Source organism: Sinohyriopsis cumingii, chromosome 2 (assembly GCF_028554795.1).
Source record: "Sinohyriopsis cumingii isolate HCF-2022 chromosome 2, ASM2855479v2, whole genome shotgun sequence".
In the NCBI taxonomy this organism is placed as follows: domain Eukaryota; kingdom Metazoa; phylum Mollusca; class Bivalvia; order Unionida; family Unionidae; genus Sinohyriopsis; species Sinohyriopsis cumingii.
This window is the reverse complement of record NC_142962.1, coordinates 69,636,778-69,655,000: the sequence shown is the minus strand read 5'-3', so window position 1 is coordinate 69,655,000 and position 18,223 is coordinate 69,636,778. Positions and strand designations below refer to the sequence as shown.

General features: G+C 34.2%; 1 protein-coding gene across 1 annotated transcript in view; it reads left to right on the top strand.

Annotated features, from left to right (window-relative positions):
* The window catches only part of LOC149805113 (uncharacterized), a 309,737-nt gene that overhangs the window by 13,746 nt on the left and 277,768 nt on the right, over nt 1–18,223 (top strand). Inside the window, exons 4-8 of the mRNA XM_089933619.1 lie at nt 4,597–4,862; nt 5,355–5,491; nt 7,421–7,598; nt 8,754–8,960; nt 17,128–17,452. Coding sequence (XP_089789745.1) covers nt 4,597–4,862; nt 5,355–5,491; nt 7,421–7,598; nt 8,754–8,960; nt 17,128–17,452 — 1,113 coding nt within the window. The remainder of the gene's footprint in view (nt 1–4,596; nt 4,863–5,354; nt 5,492–7,420; nt 7,599–8,753; nt 8,961–17,127; nt 17,453–18,223) is intronic.

Below are 18,223 nucleotides of genomic sequence, written 5' to 3'. Positions count from 1 at the left end.
ACATTATACTTGGACATGTGTTCTTTTCACTAATTTATGGTAAGTAATAATCTCATGAAAAGTCCAAGATTTACTAAGGTGGTACATCCTTGTACACAGTGTTGCACATAGGATCCCTAGGGTAGGGGATACTGTGTCCTCCACCATCCAGATTTGGGGGACACAACATTTTTAGAGGGAGTAATGAAAATAATAATATATAATTCAATATATAAAAATGAGATAAATTTATTTGTTTTAACAATTTTACCGCCTTAACTCTATGGTCTGCACTGTACTATCTTATTACCCTTGGCCGTAACTTTGTGGTCTGCACTGTACTATCTTATTATCCTTGGCCGTAACTCTGTGGTCTGCACTGTACTATCTTATTATCCTTGGCTGTAACTCTGTGGTCTGCACTGTACTATCTTATTACCCTTGGCCGTAACTCTGTGGTCTGCACTGTACTATCTTATTATCTTTGGCCTTAACTCTGTGGTCTGCACTGTACTATCTTATTATCCTTGGACACGCGCTTAATTGCAATAAACGCCTTATCATGTGCTCAAGTATCTCATGAAAATGTTAACATCTTTGAATATATGGTTAACCTAAAATGAGCTGCACCATCTTGCTCCCATTTAAATTTGTTGTATACTCATTTTCTACAAGCATTTATTATAATAAATACCTATGTTTTTAGATAAACATTTCTTTGCAAACTAATAAATCATTAACTACAAATTATGTATTTGCATAAAAATTTAGTCTCTTTTGTCATTTGTTTAAACCACACAATAAATTAAATCTTCCTCATTGTAGGGAGGACTTGAACCTGAAAAATAGGTTACACTAGAGACTGTCAAACACTTTACATTGCAACTCAAGAAGCTACCACAAATCTTACATGTTTTAATTGCCAGATACTTTGTTTAAAGCTGATATTCAATGCCTTCTTAAAGTTTTTATCACCTTTCATGACATCACTATCATTGAGAGATATGGATTTTCACTAATGGAAAACTTAAGGGTTATTTTTAAATTTGATCTTTTTGTTGACAAACGTTAGAATGGGGGTTGGGCACAGAGTCAGGATTTGGGGGGTGGGGCATAGGATAAAACATTGCAAGAAACCTGTGAGCCTACATTCATTGTGCAACACTGTCATATGTATTCTTCATGCAATTCATGTAAAAATGCTTCTGTGTCAAGAGATGGAAATTATCACACACAGCAAGAATGTGATTTACTGTCAGTGGACACTGGTGTGGTATACAGTCAAACCTGTGAAAAGGCAGATGTGGTCTTTCTAGATAGGTGACCTACGAGGACAGGTTTAACTCTCAAACTTGGTTCATGAGAAGTTTATGTATTATGAGTTAAATAGCATTATTATTGGTAGTATTATCATTATTAGAAGTAGTAGTACGCTACCAAGATACATCTACTTCATTCAGATATTTAGCATAAATAAAAATAATACAATTTAATTAAATAAATTCTGCACAAGGATGATATATCCTTACTTGAAATATTGACATGCCAATGACAAAGGGTGTTATCTTCTCTTCTGTGGAGAAATAACTACAGTTATCAGCACCCAACTTTGCTTGTCATTTAAATGACTCATTAAACCAGTCGAATACTTTAAATACACTCCTGTTATATGAAGAAATATACAACTGTATATATGTACTCTTCTATCCATCTCTTCTAGAAATACATGTACTTTTATCTCATTATCAGTAGAATCAGCAGGCCTAGCAAACGTTAATGATTTCACCTACATGTCAATGCCATCAGTGGTCCAGTAGACATGATATCAATGATAAACCCTTTTCCAGGTTGTTGTATTAAATTAAAGTCACATACTGTTTATAAAAATAAAAAAATAACACATAAATTCTCAAAGTATTACTCTGAACGATATGGAGAAATTCAGATTTATCAAGAATAGAGCATGTGTCAACAATGATTTTGTTGTATCATGTGGCTACTGCATTGATGAATCAAGCTTTGTCAGAAACCTTTACGTTTCACTGGATTATGGTAAGTGCAATCAAGTCATGAAATGTCTTGACATTGATTCATGTAATATACCTTTATATACACCATTACTTGCTCATCAAATAAAAGAAGTTTAATTTCCATACTTGGTGTGGTTGCTGCTGATATGCTCAGGTGACCACAGAAGGCAGGTTGTAACCACTGCTTAGTTAAGAAACAACTGGCTTGGGCTGCAGAAGAAAGATGAAATCTGATTACATGACATTTTTGTATAAAATTATTCCGGGGACAATTAGAATGACCATTGTGACCAGCTGACTGCTAAACAAAGGTGACCATTAAGACAGGTTTGACAGTACACTCAGGTCAAAGTTTATTCTTCATGAGGTATGTATGAGGGTATGCAGAGTCAGGTATGTGTGTCTGATACACAGTCAGCATGATACCACCTCATCTCTGTGATTTGTTTTCTATGAGGAATGCTGCTTGCTCACCATTACGGGGTTTGGTCTTAAGTTTGTTGGTGGAGTACATGGAATTTTACATTCAGAAATGGGTGACTGCAGAGTGGCTATGGCTGCTTTATCTGCCTTATCATTATTACCCTTTATGCCAGTGTGGCTAGGCAGACGACAGTACAGAATACTTTTCTCAGATTCTGTGAGAACGTCATAGGTTGTCAAGGCTTTCAATGTGGACAGGGAATTCAGAAAGATTATGTAATTTTTTTTTATGAGAGATTTCAATGTGGTTCAAAACTTTGAGCATGGTTTTAATGTCTGCAGTAGAAATAAAATCTATATCCTGTAACTAAGGGTAACTAAGGGTGCCATGATCTGTATAACCAAATCATGACCTTCTGATCTGCTTATCAAACTGTGATTGCCACGACTCATTAAATCCAGGGCTTAACATTTGTCCCTGAGGTATCTAATATGTGGAAGAAAAGTTAATTTATAGTAAAAAAAGATAATAAGCCCTAAAAATTTGCTGTCCTCTACAACAGGAATAAGACACCATCAAGATATAGCAGATATATTCAAATGTATGCAAATCCTCCGGAATGGGTGACGGGTTGAAAACAAGTCATCCCATACCTATTGATAGTTGATGTGGTCATGCTTTAAAAAGGTTTCCAATGTAGGAAGTATCTGAAAGGAAGGTGAAAATATATATATATATATATATATATATATATATATATATATTGTTGTTGATGTATTTTCTTTATACAGAAGTGAAATAGGTAGGGAAACTTTAAGAAAATAGATTTATTAATGTTGTTTTATGTCATTATTTGTCCTTTGATCAGATGTTCCTTTTAGTGTTTTGTTTTTTTTTGGTGGATGGAATGAATTTAATTTGGTGTAGGGATGTTTCAAGGCTGTCTGGCAGAAACATGTTCATATAGACTACATCAAATGAGTTCTTACCCATGAATGTAGTTTTTTTAATTTAATTACATAAGTCCTCATATGTGCTTTTTAAATAATTTTAGCTTACAGTGTAAATGAAATTAAATTGGGATTTATACAATTGGTCTAAGAATATTGATGCATGGATGTCCAAGAAAGCTCCTAAATGGTTACAGTTTAGAGATGTGATACAAAAATGAATGATGAATTCTTTTAAAAATCAAGTTTAATAAAACAATTGGTTGTGGTGATTTTGAAAAAAATACTTTGATGTAAAAATAAGTAAATGTAAGTGCGAAACATAGGTCACAATGACCCAATTTGTTTGAAGTACCGGTACATTTTGAAGTTTGGTTTGCTTCTGGTTTGGTTTGGTTCTGTGAGTTGAATGCCATTTTTCCACACATGATAGGCTATACATTGTGGCCAGTATATTTGGTGTAGGATAAACCTGGGGACATGGCAGCAAGAATCACCAACCTTGGGAAGCTACCAGCAAACTTTCACACATACCCATGCTGGTCAAACTTTGACTCAGACCCACATGGACAGGTAGCAAGTGCCTTAGACCACTTGTACAACTGGGGTTCCATATTGTGTACAAAAGTACTACATGATATGCATATATATCTTAATGAAACAGCTCATGACTGTGTATGGTTACTGAAAATGGACTCTGAGTTGATTCTTCTCAAGTTGTACACAGAATATCAGGATCTTTTGTTGTACAGAAAACAAAGCATTGGAAGCTTAGTTTGCCACCTATAGCAGTAATTTTGGAACTAAAGTAACTATAAAGTTGTAATTGATCATTTAACTTGTGTGATTTAATAAAATAATTAAGCATAACTTTGTAATGTAGCTAATGGCAACAACAAACTTGGTCCAACTTGATATCATAATGATCTTGAATCTCAAAATAAAAACATGTCAAGTACATACAGTTTATCTAAAATACCTAATAAACATTTCCAACATTTGATTACCTTTAACATTCCATGCACACAGGGATAGAGATGGATTTGGACTACTACACTAATTACAGTAACACAAAGACCCAATAAATCAAATATAACTTTGTCATTTTTGATGATATGTTTGATGTAATTCCATTGTACTCTTTTCTTAGTATTATAACCTTTAATTTACATAGTTTCAGAAATCTCATCATAGTTCAATTTTTATTTTGAAGGTCATGACAGCAGCTCCAGTAGCAGTCAACCAGAAATTGTAACTGTCCCAGAACGTATTGTGACAGTGTCAGCTCGGACATCTGTCTCCCCCTCCCCCTTGGGTAGAGATAATGATAGCCTGATGAACACTCCTCCTGCTCTGGAATGGCAGCAGGACAGATACAGGAAATCTGAGTCTGCAGCATATGGACATCCGGGACAGGTTGAAGGTCATACATCAACAGAGGGACATGATAAACAGCAAGGAAGATTTTATTTCTCAAGGGTAATGATAAGTATTACTAGCTGAACCACCTTGTTGGAATATACTGTAAAATATGACATTAGGTTTTCAATGCCATTTCCAGATCAGACATTTTTTTAGCAAGTAATAATAAGTTCATGCTATTTTCTCATGTTTTTATTTTCTTAACTTAGCATGTGAATTGAGAATATACTTATTTTAATTTTTTATTCCAATTTGATACTTTGTCACTTTTGTATAGTCATACATAAGGAAAAAAATCAAATAATTAGTCTCCTACAGTTATTAAAAGTGACTGCAGACCATGTTCACTGTGACAAGCTGGTCTTCCATGTTCAGAATTTATTTTTAAATGTAAAGTTTAGCAAATCATTAGAATTTTGAATAACAATGTAATGTTTTTCATTGCTATCAGAATGTAAATATTTAATTTTAATTGGTTATTTTTCTACATGTGAGCACTGTGGTATACAAGGTTTTAATCAACAGCAAGCCCTTGTCTTTGTTTTAAAGGGTCACTACCTAAAGCAAGGTGCCCCTGTTAGTGGGGCTGATGCCCCAGACCAACTGAAAGGTCAGGATGATGTTCAGATCTCACAGTTCAAACTAACAGAGAAACAGATGTTGGCAAAAGGAGCACTAGCTAATAGGTATGAATCCTTACATTTTCAGCACAGTTAAAAAATTTTAAGATCAAGGGTCATAACTCTTAGAAAAAGGAAATAAGCAGACAGAACCATCAGAAGGCACTTATTACCATTCAAAGGGCAGCAGAATGCTAAATGGTTTCAGAATTGGAGATTTTTAATAGAAACTCCAAATGACAGATTGAAATTAAAGTTAACCATTATGAGTCAAATGGCTGTTTACATGACATGTCAATACATTGGACAACTGCTGACTTGTATTTGTAACTAAAATTACTGGCTAGATAAAGGTTGAAAGTTTATCCAAAGTAGATCATAATGCTGTCAAAATGGAACAAACTGATATACTGTGAATTAATATATTTTGATTGATATTTTTGTTGTTTTTTTGCACCAAAAGACAATCATGTTTTCATTAGTACTTAAATCTGAGGATTAGGGAAAGGTACCCTTTGACTTCCACAAAAAGATTATCATTTATTGTGTCCTTAAATGTATTGTTTGTTTTGTCCTTAACTTTACTGTTTGTAGCAACCATGATATACATGAAAATTTGTACCTTATATTAATAGATTTACAGTAACCCTTAAAATACAAAGCGTCATAGGATACATCTTTGATGAAAATAATGAATTTTCCATACCCCTGAAATACACTGTCATAGGATAGACTTTTCATGAAAAATAATACATTTAGATTAACCCTGAAATAGACAGTGTCATAGAATCATTCTTTCATAAAAAAAAAGTAACGAATTTAGAGAAGCCCTGAAATACAGTATCATAGGATAGACCATTCATGTGGAATAATGAATTTATGGTAGCCGTGAAATACACAGTCTCATAGGATAGACCTTACGTGACGTATAATTAACTTAGAATAACCCTGAAATACAGTGTCATAGGATATACCTTTCACACAAAAAATAATGAATCTAGAATAACCCTGAAATAGATAGTGTCATAGAATTGCCCTTTCATAAAAAAGTAACGAATTCACAGTAGCCCTGAAATACAGTGTCATAGGATAGACCATTCATGTGGAATAATGAATTTACGATAGCCCTGAAATACACAATCTCATAGGATAGACTATTCATGAAGAAAAAATAATTTACAGTAGCCCTGAAATACAGTGTCATAGAATAGACCTTACATGAAAGATAATGAATTTAGAATAACCATGAAATACAGTGTCATAAGATAGACCTTTCACACAACAAATAATGAATCTAGAGTAACCCTGATGTATACAGTGCCATAGGATAGACCATTCAGGAAAATAGTGAATTTAAGTAGCCCTGCAATGCATGGTGTCATAGGGTAGACTATTCATGAAAAATATTGAATTTAGAGTAGCCCTGAAAAACACAGTGTCATGGGATAGACATTTAATGATGGTATTCTGTATGGCATTTATGTGTAACAGATAGTGCTTCAGTGTATGTCTGGAAGGGCAGGGACATGAGCAGGTAATTAAATTGTTAGCTTCAGATTTGTTTCTTCCTGGTTCCTGTTTAATTGTCAATCTTTGAGGGAATCCTGTCAGATCTTATGTAGACTATACCTGAACAAAATTAATATTTCTGATCATTAGAGCATAAACATATGTTCATTTTATATTCACTTGTAAGTAGAGAAATCATTTTTTACCTTGACAAAATCATTACAAGAAAATTATGTGAAAGGTGAACATTATTTTTCACTAACTATGTTAGTGAGTTAAAAATTACATTTAAATCAAAGCAAGATATGGTACAGGACTCTATAGTGCATATCTTTTCTCGTATACTCAGTCATCAAATTAAATTTACAAGGACTAGTTCGAAATGGGAAAAAGTTTCAAGATATCCATATAAACTTCATACCTAATGGGCATTCATTTAAAATCCCTTATGTCACTGATTATTAAATAATTTAACACTATTAACAGGAATAACAATGCTGGTCCTGTGAAGAGGAAGGTTCAGCCTAAGTTTATTAGCAGAGAGTCTAAGCCTGGCTCCAGTGGATTGATGAAGCCCCAGGAGAATATAGGCCCGACAACAGAAGCCATTACAGCAGCAGTTGCAGCCAGTGCTGCTGTGGCAGCCACACAACCCTTCCTCAAGGCAGGTGTCTATGGGCAGGATTTATGATAATCCTGAATTATTTATAGTCAGTGGATGAACTGTGAGCTACATGTTTAATTTCAAGGACTGCTGATCTATTGTAGTATTTGCTATCTACATCAATCTTAAATATTTAAAAATTTTGGAGCAAGGATAAAGTAAAGATCATGGTAAACTTGTACCGTAATTTAGACTTGTAATAAATATGAAAGGTACAAAAATAAAAATAAATCTTTGAGAAGTCTACTACCTTCTGATTGCTGGCCACTTCATATAAGATCTTTCAGATTTATTTAGACTTCGATGTTTTAACAGGAGTTTTATTGATGAATTGAGATTGAAGTAATGCCACAAATTTAGACTTGTCTCACAGTACTTTCTGTAGAGCATGTTTTTGCATTATTATTGTTGTGGTTTAGCCATTGATATGAATGATATCAGTCACTGCAGTTTCTGTAATGCATTTGTGATCTTACATGTATTTTAGTTTTTTTCCGTGTCATTGGTAACCAAACTTTATTTGCACACTGATTAACACATGTACACTTCAGTGACAGTGTCATAAATTTACAACATATTGACTCCCCAAGAAGTGCCAGACTTGAGAAAATACTGGTTTCTTGTTAACTTTGTACATAATTTTTAATAGTCATAAATACTTGTAAACCAGTTGTTTTTTTTATACCAAGTTGATGCCTTATGATTATTAAAACTCCTTTTGCAAAGTCCATATACAAATGGCATTGGAACAACCTTGTGCTAAATGTCCATTGATTATAGTGAGCAAATGCATCTCAAAGGTTTGTGATCTTTATTTCTTATGTGCTGGGGTTACATTTGTTTCAGTGCTAAAGCATGCCACAGGTTTTTCGATGACTCCTACTGTAGGGCCATCTAAATATTTTCTAAACTATGAACTTGAATAAAACTAATCATTATATCCTAGAATTAATCTACCAGTGACAATGTACACTGTTCTGAAAAATTTTGTATCGGTTTATAAATGTATCTGAGTAAGAGGCTAGCCACATATTGGGCCACTTTTACTTGAATGGAAGTAGTTCAAGTGTTTATCAGCATGTTGGGTTATTTTTTTATGAAAGTAAGTAGCAAATGCATTGATGCAGATTTGTCTAATATGACAATATGATTCAGGCACAGAGTGACCTCGAAGCAAAGATGGCCCAAATTTTGAATAAGATGACTGAAGGACAAGGAGGACAAGGAACAGAACATCAGAAGCCAAAAGCATCTGAAGAAGAGTCAGAAAGAGTTAAGACCCTTGAAAAACAGTTACATGACTTGACAGAGAAGAGAATTGAATACCTAGAAAATTTGCAACAACAGCAGATTGCAATGCAGGTAAAAAGTTGATTTGAGGTGGGTGTGTTTTGAAGGAATTATCTGCACTAAGGTTTAATTTGTACTCAGTAAAGTCAACCCACCAGTTATAGGGGAAATCAGCCTTTAATTTCTCAGTTTTTTTCTGTCAGTAAGGAATTTAACCATTTTCTCATTGAGTGTGCTGCATTTGTGACATGTAACCTGCACTTGGTTATTGATGTGTTAATGCTGTCAGATCTGATGTATTCAAAATGATCGAAGTGTTTGCATATGAGAGAGAGCAAATGTGTGCACTGGTAATTCAGTTTGAGTAGGTGAAATTTTATTAACTGACAAACAAGTTGTAAAGAATAAGCAAGTGTTATCTTCAAGTGTCCTATGTTTATAACGTCAACAATCATTAAAAGATGAAGTCAGTCATGAGTTGTGAAAGATATATAACAAGACAATTTTACCACGTCAGATGATACATACTGACATTCTTGACCAGCACTGTGTGTGTTTAACAAGACAATTTTATCATGTCAGATACATTCTGACATTCTTGACCAGCACTGTTTGTGCATAACAAGACAATTTTACCATGTCAGATGATACATACTGACATTCTTGACCAGCACTGTGTGTGTATAACAAGACAATTTTATCATGTCAGATACATTCTGACATTCTTGACCAGCACTGTTTGTGCATAACAAGACAATTTTACCATGTCAGATGATACATACTGACATTCTTGACCAGCACTGTGTGTGTATAACAAGACAATTTTACCATGTCAGATGATACATACTGACATTCTTGACCAGCACTGTGTGTGTATAACAAGACAATTTAACCATGTCAGATGATACATACTGACATTCTTGACCAGCACTGTGTGTGTATAACAAGACAATTTTACCATGTCAGATGATACATACTGACATTCTTGACCAGCACTGTGTGTGTATAACAAGACAATTTTACCATGTCAGATGATACATACTGACATTCTTGACCAGCACTGTGTGTGTATAACAAGACAATTTTATCATGTCAGATACATTCTGACATTCTTGACCAGCACTGTTTGTGCATAACAAGACAATTTTACCATGTCAGATGATACATACTGACATTCTTGACCAGCACTGTGTGTGTATAACAAGACAATTTTACCATGTCAGATGATACATACTGACATTCTTGACCAGCACTGTGTGTGTATAACAAGACAATTTAACCATGTCAGATGATACATACTGACATTCTTGACCAGCACTGTGTGTGTATAACAAGACAATTTTACCATGTCAGATGATACATACTGACATTCTTGACCAGCACTGTGTGTGTATAACAAGACAATTTTACCATGTCAGATGATACATACTGACATTCTTGACCAGCACTGTGTGTGTATAACAAGACAATTTTTATCATGTCAGATGACACATTCTGACATTCTTGACCAGCACTGTGTGTGTATAACAAGACAATTTTTATCATGTCAGATGATACATACTGACATTCTTGACCAGCACTGTGTGTGTATAACAAGACAATTTTTATCATGTCAGATGACACATTCTGACATTCTTGACCAGCACTGTGTGTGTATAACAAGACAATTTTTATCATGTCAGATGATACATACTGACATTCTTGACCAGCACTGTGTGTGTATAACAAGACAATTTTTATCATGTCAGATGATACATACTGACATTCTTCATCAGCTTTATGAAATGCAATTCAGTATCATGGGCCATAGGCCGGACCACACCATAAAACAAATAAAAGAAACATAGCATTAATAGAATTTATATTTTTTTCTTGTACTAACAAATTTATTTTCTTTTTTGTTTTAATTAATCACTGATATTTACAAGATATTGATTGAGAAAGTGGATCTTGTATAGATTTTATGTTGATCGTTTGTTAAGAAATGATTATCACTTATAAAAATGTAGAATTCTTAATCGTGCGTATTTGTTTTAATTACTGTTCATCATAATAAATATGGTGTGAAAAAGTTTAGTTAATACAGAGGTAAAGAAGCAATCTGATGAATGTACACTGGTATAAAAATGTGCACATCTCCATCATTACACCAGTGATATGTGCCAGTACAGTCTCAATGGAATAAAAATAGAGTTGATTCTGTTCATTTAGGAGTATCTGAAAAGAGCCAACATGGCACAGCCTACATACTTAAAATTCCACCTACATCTTGATTATCCGATCAGTCACAACCATTTTGAAAATTGGTACAATGGCTTAGAATTCAATGAGGAATATTATGGGGATAAAAAGTTTCAAGGCTGGATTTTCTCTTTTAAGTTGTTGTTATTTTTCATACCATGACACTTTGTAAAACTGATAATGTTAAATGTATGTTCCAAGGTTGCTATTTATTCATATTTTTGTTGAAGGAAATATGAAGAAAAAAATTGCAAAAAGGGAAGATATGCTAACACCTATGTTGATCATCAGTTCTTCTTTCAAGTGGTTGTAGTCACATTCATTGATCTATTTTTATGTCTCCTTATAAATATCCTAGGGTCACAGCTGTCCTTCTGGGTTCAGTTTTTCACTGTGATAAGGTTCCATAGTTCCTGTGTCTTGATACAGTGTTTAAATATTGTAACTAGTGTCCTTGATTCACATGTCTCAGTGAAAAATTTTTGACTTTGATCTCAGAAACTGCTTCATCATATTTGATCAAATTTGAGGGAAAAAACATTCAGGCATGAAGGGCTTTCACATTTATACAAATGATGCTGTTCACTATTAAATATGGTGGCATTACTGAAAGAAAGAGACAAACATTTACACATCTTTATCTCAGAAAATTGCTTTCATCAACTCTGATGAAATGCATTTTTGTATGAAGGCTTGTTAATATTGAACAAATAAGGTTGATGTGCAATCAGATATATGTATGAAGGTATAAAAAACGGAAACCATGAAACAATTTAATAACATATTCAGTTAGCAATACTGGAAGAAATATCTACAAAAAGCATGTACTGATCAGATTTTTGGGCTAACTGCTTTTGTCTGTGGCTATGAGGCAAATGTCAGCCAAGTGATTCATCTCAGGTCCATATGGCCTCTTGTTTTCTGGTAAAACTATGTTAGTCTGTTTATGTACATGTACAATACATGATACATGTGCACAGTACCCAAATGTCCCCAGCAACTGGCTTGTTTAGCGATAGTTTAATTTGCATAAACTGTGGGATGGTTCATGCAACCCCGCTATAATGGGCTCTGCGATAACGAATTCGGATATAATGCAATTGTTTCATGGCTCCCAAAATTTCATATATTCATTCACACATGATTTTTTTAAAAGTGCTTGAAATAGTGTTTAAAAAAAGTATTATCATTTTGGGGAATAGATCATGTATGAATTCGAATACAATACGGTTGTAGCATGGTGTTTCCTGAAATTTTAAATACATGCACATGTGTGTATCTTTCTCATACCCGGAAAAGTACTTTTTTTTAAGTACGTGAAATAGTGTATAAAAAATGTATTATCATTTTGGGGAAGAGAACATGTATGAATGCAAATATAATACAATCATAGCATGGTTCCTGAAATTTTAAATACATGTACGTGTATTTTTATTCTACCCAGAATTTTTTTTTTTTAAAAGTACGAGAAATAGTGTGTAAAATGTTTATTATCATTTGCGGTGAAGAGTTTGTGTATGAATTCGAATATAATATGATCGTGGCTTGGCTTTTGAAATGTAACAATTTCACCAGGTTCTTGAAGTGTTATGCATAAATAAACATTATTGGAAATGTTGCTTATTACTGATTCATGAGTAATGCCACTAAGTCATCTTTGTGATTGTCTTCAATTAATTCTGTATACAGTCATTGCTCAAACAGAAAATTATGAATAAATCATCATTACTTTAACATTTAGAGGTATAATTTGCTTAAGATCTTTGCCTAATGTGCAAGTATCCTCTGGGAAAAATTACTTTCAGTTTATGCCATAACCCACAGGAAATTGTGACATAAATCAAGCATCACTTGTACATATCTGTTCAGATTTATTTATTCTCACCTTTGAAAATTTGACAGATAAGCCATATTTTCATTCAAAACTGCCTGCAACAATCCTGACACCACTGCTCCATATATGACAAAGAATCCTGCAAATATGCAAATCAGCCAAGTCACTTAGCCTGAATCCTTGGACAATTCAAATTTAGCTTGGGCAAGCTCAGGTATCCAAGATATTGGCCTGTGGGCCAGATCGAAAGTCAGGAGAAAGGGGTTTAGTTTCATTCATTATGAATTATGCTCTGCAAGTTTTATATCCTGCTCTCTTGCCACAACACATATATTAGTGTCTTTATTCAGTGTTTATATGTACCACTTTCTTCTATTAATAACTGGGCACATATTCTTTTGTCTATTATATATCATGGTCAGTTTGCATTTTCTTGTACAGACATAATAATGTTAATATTTACTATTTAAGGCATCTGGGAAAATGCCAACTTTCAAGTTCTAACCTATCCACATGCAGTTTGTGAGGTTGCTGACTCTAAATAATCATTTTGTCAAAGATTTCTTTGATGCATTTGGCCTGTTTTAAGGTTACTTAGTGTTAGCTGTTAATAACTCTTGAGTGTTTTTAAAGGTGTGTTCGGAAAGAAAAGGCACATCATTTTGCTCGAAGTATGATTGATGTACTTAAAGTGTAGCACAAGTGGTGTTTATGGTCATTTGTTTACATGACAATTAAAGGAGACAGATACAGTACATACATACTGCTTGGCAAACAATTAAAGGATAAAAATGAAAGTGTTCTTGGTCTTTAAAGATGGCTTGTCAAATATTTTGACACTTGTTGCATATTTCAAAGTGGCTAGGTGATAATTATTAGGTAAAGGAATACAACAAGTGTTCACAGATCCTTCAGTTGTGGGCATAAATAAATCATTACAAACAGTCTGGTGTTACCAATTTGTCATGCGTGTGCATGCATGTGCAAACAGGTTTTTAATCATGCATGTTTGTATACACAGTGGTCTTTGTGCTGACTCCTTATGTGAACACATTTCCATTATATCGTTTTCATATGATGTCTGTTTCCTTGCTGGAGTTTTATATATTTGCCCGTACATATGTAAATGATTGAGGATCACAAAGGAATTTGTTTTTCTACTAACTGTGTGACTTCTTAAAAATAAAGACTTGATTGTAATTATTATTATATTATTACTTGTAAATATACAAAATGAATTTTGACCAGACTTTTTGATTCACTGTTTTTCAGTTACAAAGGTTGTTAATCATGACTCTAACATTGATTTCAAGGTCACAGACTTGACTTTGGTTTTGTTTGGTGATGACTTTTTAGCACAAACAAATATGAATACATTTTTATCGAACCCAGTTCATGGATATATTCAAAGAAATATCCTGAATAATGCCAGTTCAGTAACATGGCTTTAAAAAAATATTAAATATGGATTAAACCAAACTTAACATTTGGCAGGGATTTACAAATTTTATGAAAATCAGCTTACCTGGGGCAAGCTTACTCAAAAACTGAATGTGCCCTTTGGAAATTTGAGCCTGCTCCAAATATAATATCCCAGCATGAGTAAAACAATAAGATAAAATATGGTATTTTTTAAGGAAATCGTGTTATATTCATTGAAACTTTTGTTTCCATATAAACTCTGTTGGTACCTTAAAACCAGGGGCCCCTAGTGGCTGAGTGGTCTAAAGCGCTCACCATTACGGATCACTGCTGTCTCACCTCTGTCTGCATGAGTTCGAGTCTCAGGCTCGGCTAACATTGGTATGTGAGAAAGCCTGCCAGTAGCTTCTCGTGGGTCGGTGGTTCTTCCCGGTGTTTTCCAGGATTCTTCCTCCACCAATTATACTGGCCGCAATGTATAGCCTATCTTGTGCTGAAAAATTGCGTTAAACCCTACAACAACAACCTTAAAACCATATGCTGATAATTTTTGTTGTTGTTGTAGGGTTTAACACCATTTTTCAGCACAAGATAGGCTATACATGGCGGCCAGTATTAATGGTGGAGGGAGAACCCGGGAAAATCCCGGAAAGAACCATTGACCTATGAGAAGCTACTGGCAAGCTTGCTCACATACCCACATTGGCTGATTCGGAGACTTGAACCCACACAGACAGGTGAGATGACAGAGATCCGTAACGGAGAGCGCTTTAGACCACTTGGCCACTCGGGGCCTCTGCTGATAGTTAAAGTTATCCAAAAATGATATCTGTAAATATACACGTAGATATATGCGTATAATAGAAAAAGAATATAGATCTAGTTAGCTAATTTTTGAGAGAGGGAAAATCAAAGCAAGACCAACTGACTGACTGGTCATGTATCAGTCATTTATGGCCTTTATTTGTGACTTGTCAATGCTTATTTTATTCATTACTTAATATCATGTAGTTACCTTCAAATCAGTCACATGCATCAAAATGTTTGAGAATCAGACTTTTAAGACTGATTTGAGAACACTTAATTTTTGTCCATTTAATTGTTTGCCAAGAAGTATGTATGGAGTCTCTCTAATTTTCATGTAAACTAACATATAATTGTTGCTTGTGGGTATTACATTTTCCTAACTGCAATCATGGTTTCCACAAAATTCTCCTGGTAGTTAATTACTTGAAACATGTGTCTTTTATTTCGAAACACACAGTGTCAAAGAAATCTGACAAGTTGCATTTTAAGCAATTAATGCCTACTGCCAAAATGCATCAAAACAGTCTTTGAAAAGCCATTGTTTGGAGTCAGCAGTCTTAGGTTAGCTTAGGATTGGAAAGTCGGTGAATCCATATTTTCAGACATTATGGTTACTGCAACTGATAAGTTAAAATATAAATATTTATTTCTTATTTGTCAAAACGTGCTTAAATAGTAAAGAATCACATTGTCACATCTGTTTGAGAAAATGCTAGATTGGAATTGACATGGTTTACATGATGGAAATGACACATACAGTAGATGAAAGAAAACATAGCCAGTTATACAAAAAAAGGATGTGCGTCATATAAATGCTAAATAAAGGTGCTGATATTGGTATTGTGGTGAGATCACATGGTATAAAACTTGCTGATCATAAAGCATTAGAAACTGAGCATGACCTCTTCTTGTTAAAGTAGCTCACACTGTGTTACTGTATTTCACCCAGACCACTGACATTAAATACAGTTTCTTGTATCCTGTATCCCTCTCTCAGTTTCTATGACTTGCCATATGTGCCTTGCAAATTTTATTTTGCCTGAACCAAGTCTGAGCTTTCCTGTGAGTTGAGCAAGTGGATTTGGAAATCTGAGATTAGTTCAAGATCTTCTTCTCCATGATATCAGGTTTAAGGTCAAAGGTCAGGAGAAAGATTTTTGTTCTGCACTGATATTGTGAACATGTTAACTCAGTTATATAAGGAAATATTGTTTTGGCCAAAAATTTGCAATATCTGAGATGATTTCAATACTCACCACTTAGGAAAATTAAAAGAAAAGAAGAAATCGACTTCCTTTGTATTCCAATAAAATTTTTGCAGCCCTTTGAGCATCAGTCTATTTGAGGGACCCATGTATTTTAAATATGATATATTTACGGAATTTGAAAAGAGAATGCTATTCATACAGGTTTAATTGTATTGTATCAGTCTTTGATTAAAATTACTCACCCTTATATAAAATTTTATTGTGAAACCTTTATTAAAACAACTTGAAACCATATAGATTTAAAATGCATTGAGATTTAAATGCTGTTCAATGTATGTAGAGCCTCTTTGTAAATGGACTTCATATGCATCATATTAAATATGATCAAATGTTAGCATACGAGTCCCTTAGAGTTATAAGAACTGGATCATTTTCAGAGTTTTTCTTCTTTATATGCAGTCTTAATTGGTTTCAAATGCTAATAAGATAAATATTTACTTGTACAAATTTATATACAGAAGACTCTTGTTTGCCTGAACATGGCTGGCTCCAACACTCTGAATCACTTAACTGATATTCAGACCTGAAGAGAATATTTACAATAACCTGAACTGCTTTGATTTGAACCATGGATCACTCAAAATGATTCACTTGATCCCTTTGAGGTTTGAGGTATTTAGATTTTAATATGGTTTTGTATCATGTGTATATTTTCTTTTACTTGTAGGCCCATTTGTTGTCTCTTACAAGAGATGTCCCTAGTTCAAGGGGTTCTACTGCCATTAGGTCTCCATCTCATAGTCCAGAGCCCCAAAAGAAGCAATATACAGTTATATCCCAGCCAAAGAAAGCTTTCTCCAAGACAACTGTATCCAAGGCAGCTGCATGTGGTAACTGTGGTGAAAAGAAACATGTCTCCAGGGTTGATATTGAAGATTCATCACCACTGGATACACCGGCACCAAGATCAAGGGCACCAAAACCAGTGGCCTTTGATAGCTCAGATATTGTCACAAGGTCAAGGGCTCATTCACCACAGAGGATTGATAAAGGTAAAATTTTTCTGGCTTGTCTGGTTTCTGTTAGGGATATACCTTTTGTTTGTAATAGTGGCACCTTTGTCTATAATTCACACATTCACATGTCCAGAACTGGGAGCCAGAAACATAGTGTGATGAACATAATAGAGCCAATACAATCAATATGAACTATACTTATTATAAATGTGGTTATGTTTGTTCAAACTAAGAACAGTACTATTACATTTGGGGAAAGAAACCATTAATAAGAAGTACTGTATGTACTGACATATAAATTGTGTCAGACTGCAGAAAACAAAGATCCTGCTCAGCCATTGCATAATGTGCCAGCAGATCAGAGTCTCTGTTGTTTGTTCTGCTCATTACTCCTTTCAAATTGCACTGATCCATATCTGCCAGCACATTATGTGATGGCAGATCTGGGTCAGTGCAGTTTGTAGTTGGACTCAAATTATAAGCAAGCACATATGGTATGTACTTTTTAGTCACTTGTCAGATGTCTGACTAGTAATTTCACGTGGAAAATCAGTACTGTGATTTCAGTGAAACTTCAAATAGGAGCAAAGAGGCTTGAACCCATGTTAAATTATTTTATGGCAGCAGACATTTAGTTCAGAAGTAATTATCTTTTCTGTTGTAATCTCGACACATTATTGACATGGAAAATAGATTCTTGGATGATACAACTGTTGATATAAGGAACATGGGTCTAATTTTTGGCCTGTAACTGTTGGTTCAGCATCAAATAGGATAAAAACTATTCTGATTAGCATGAAATATGAT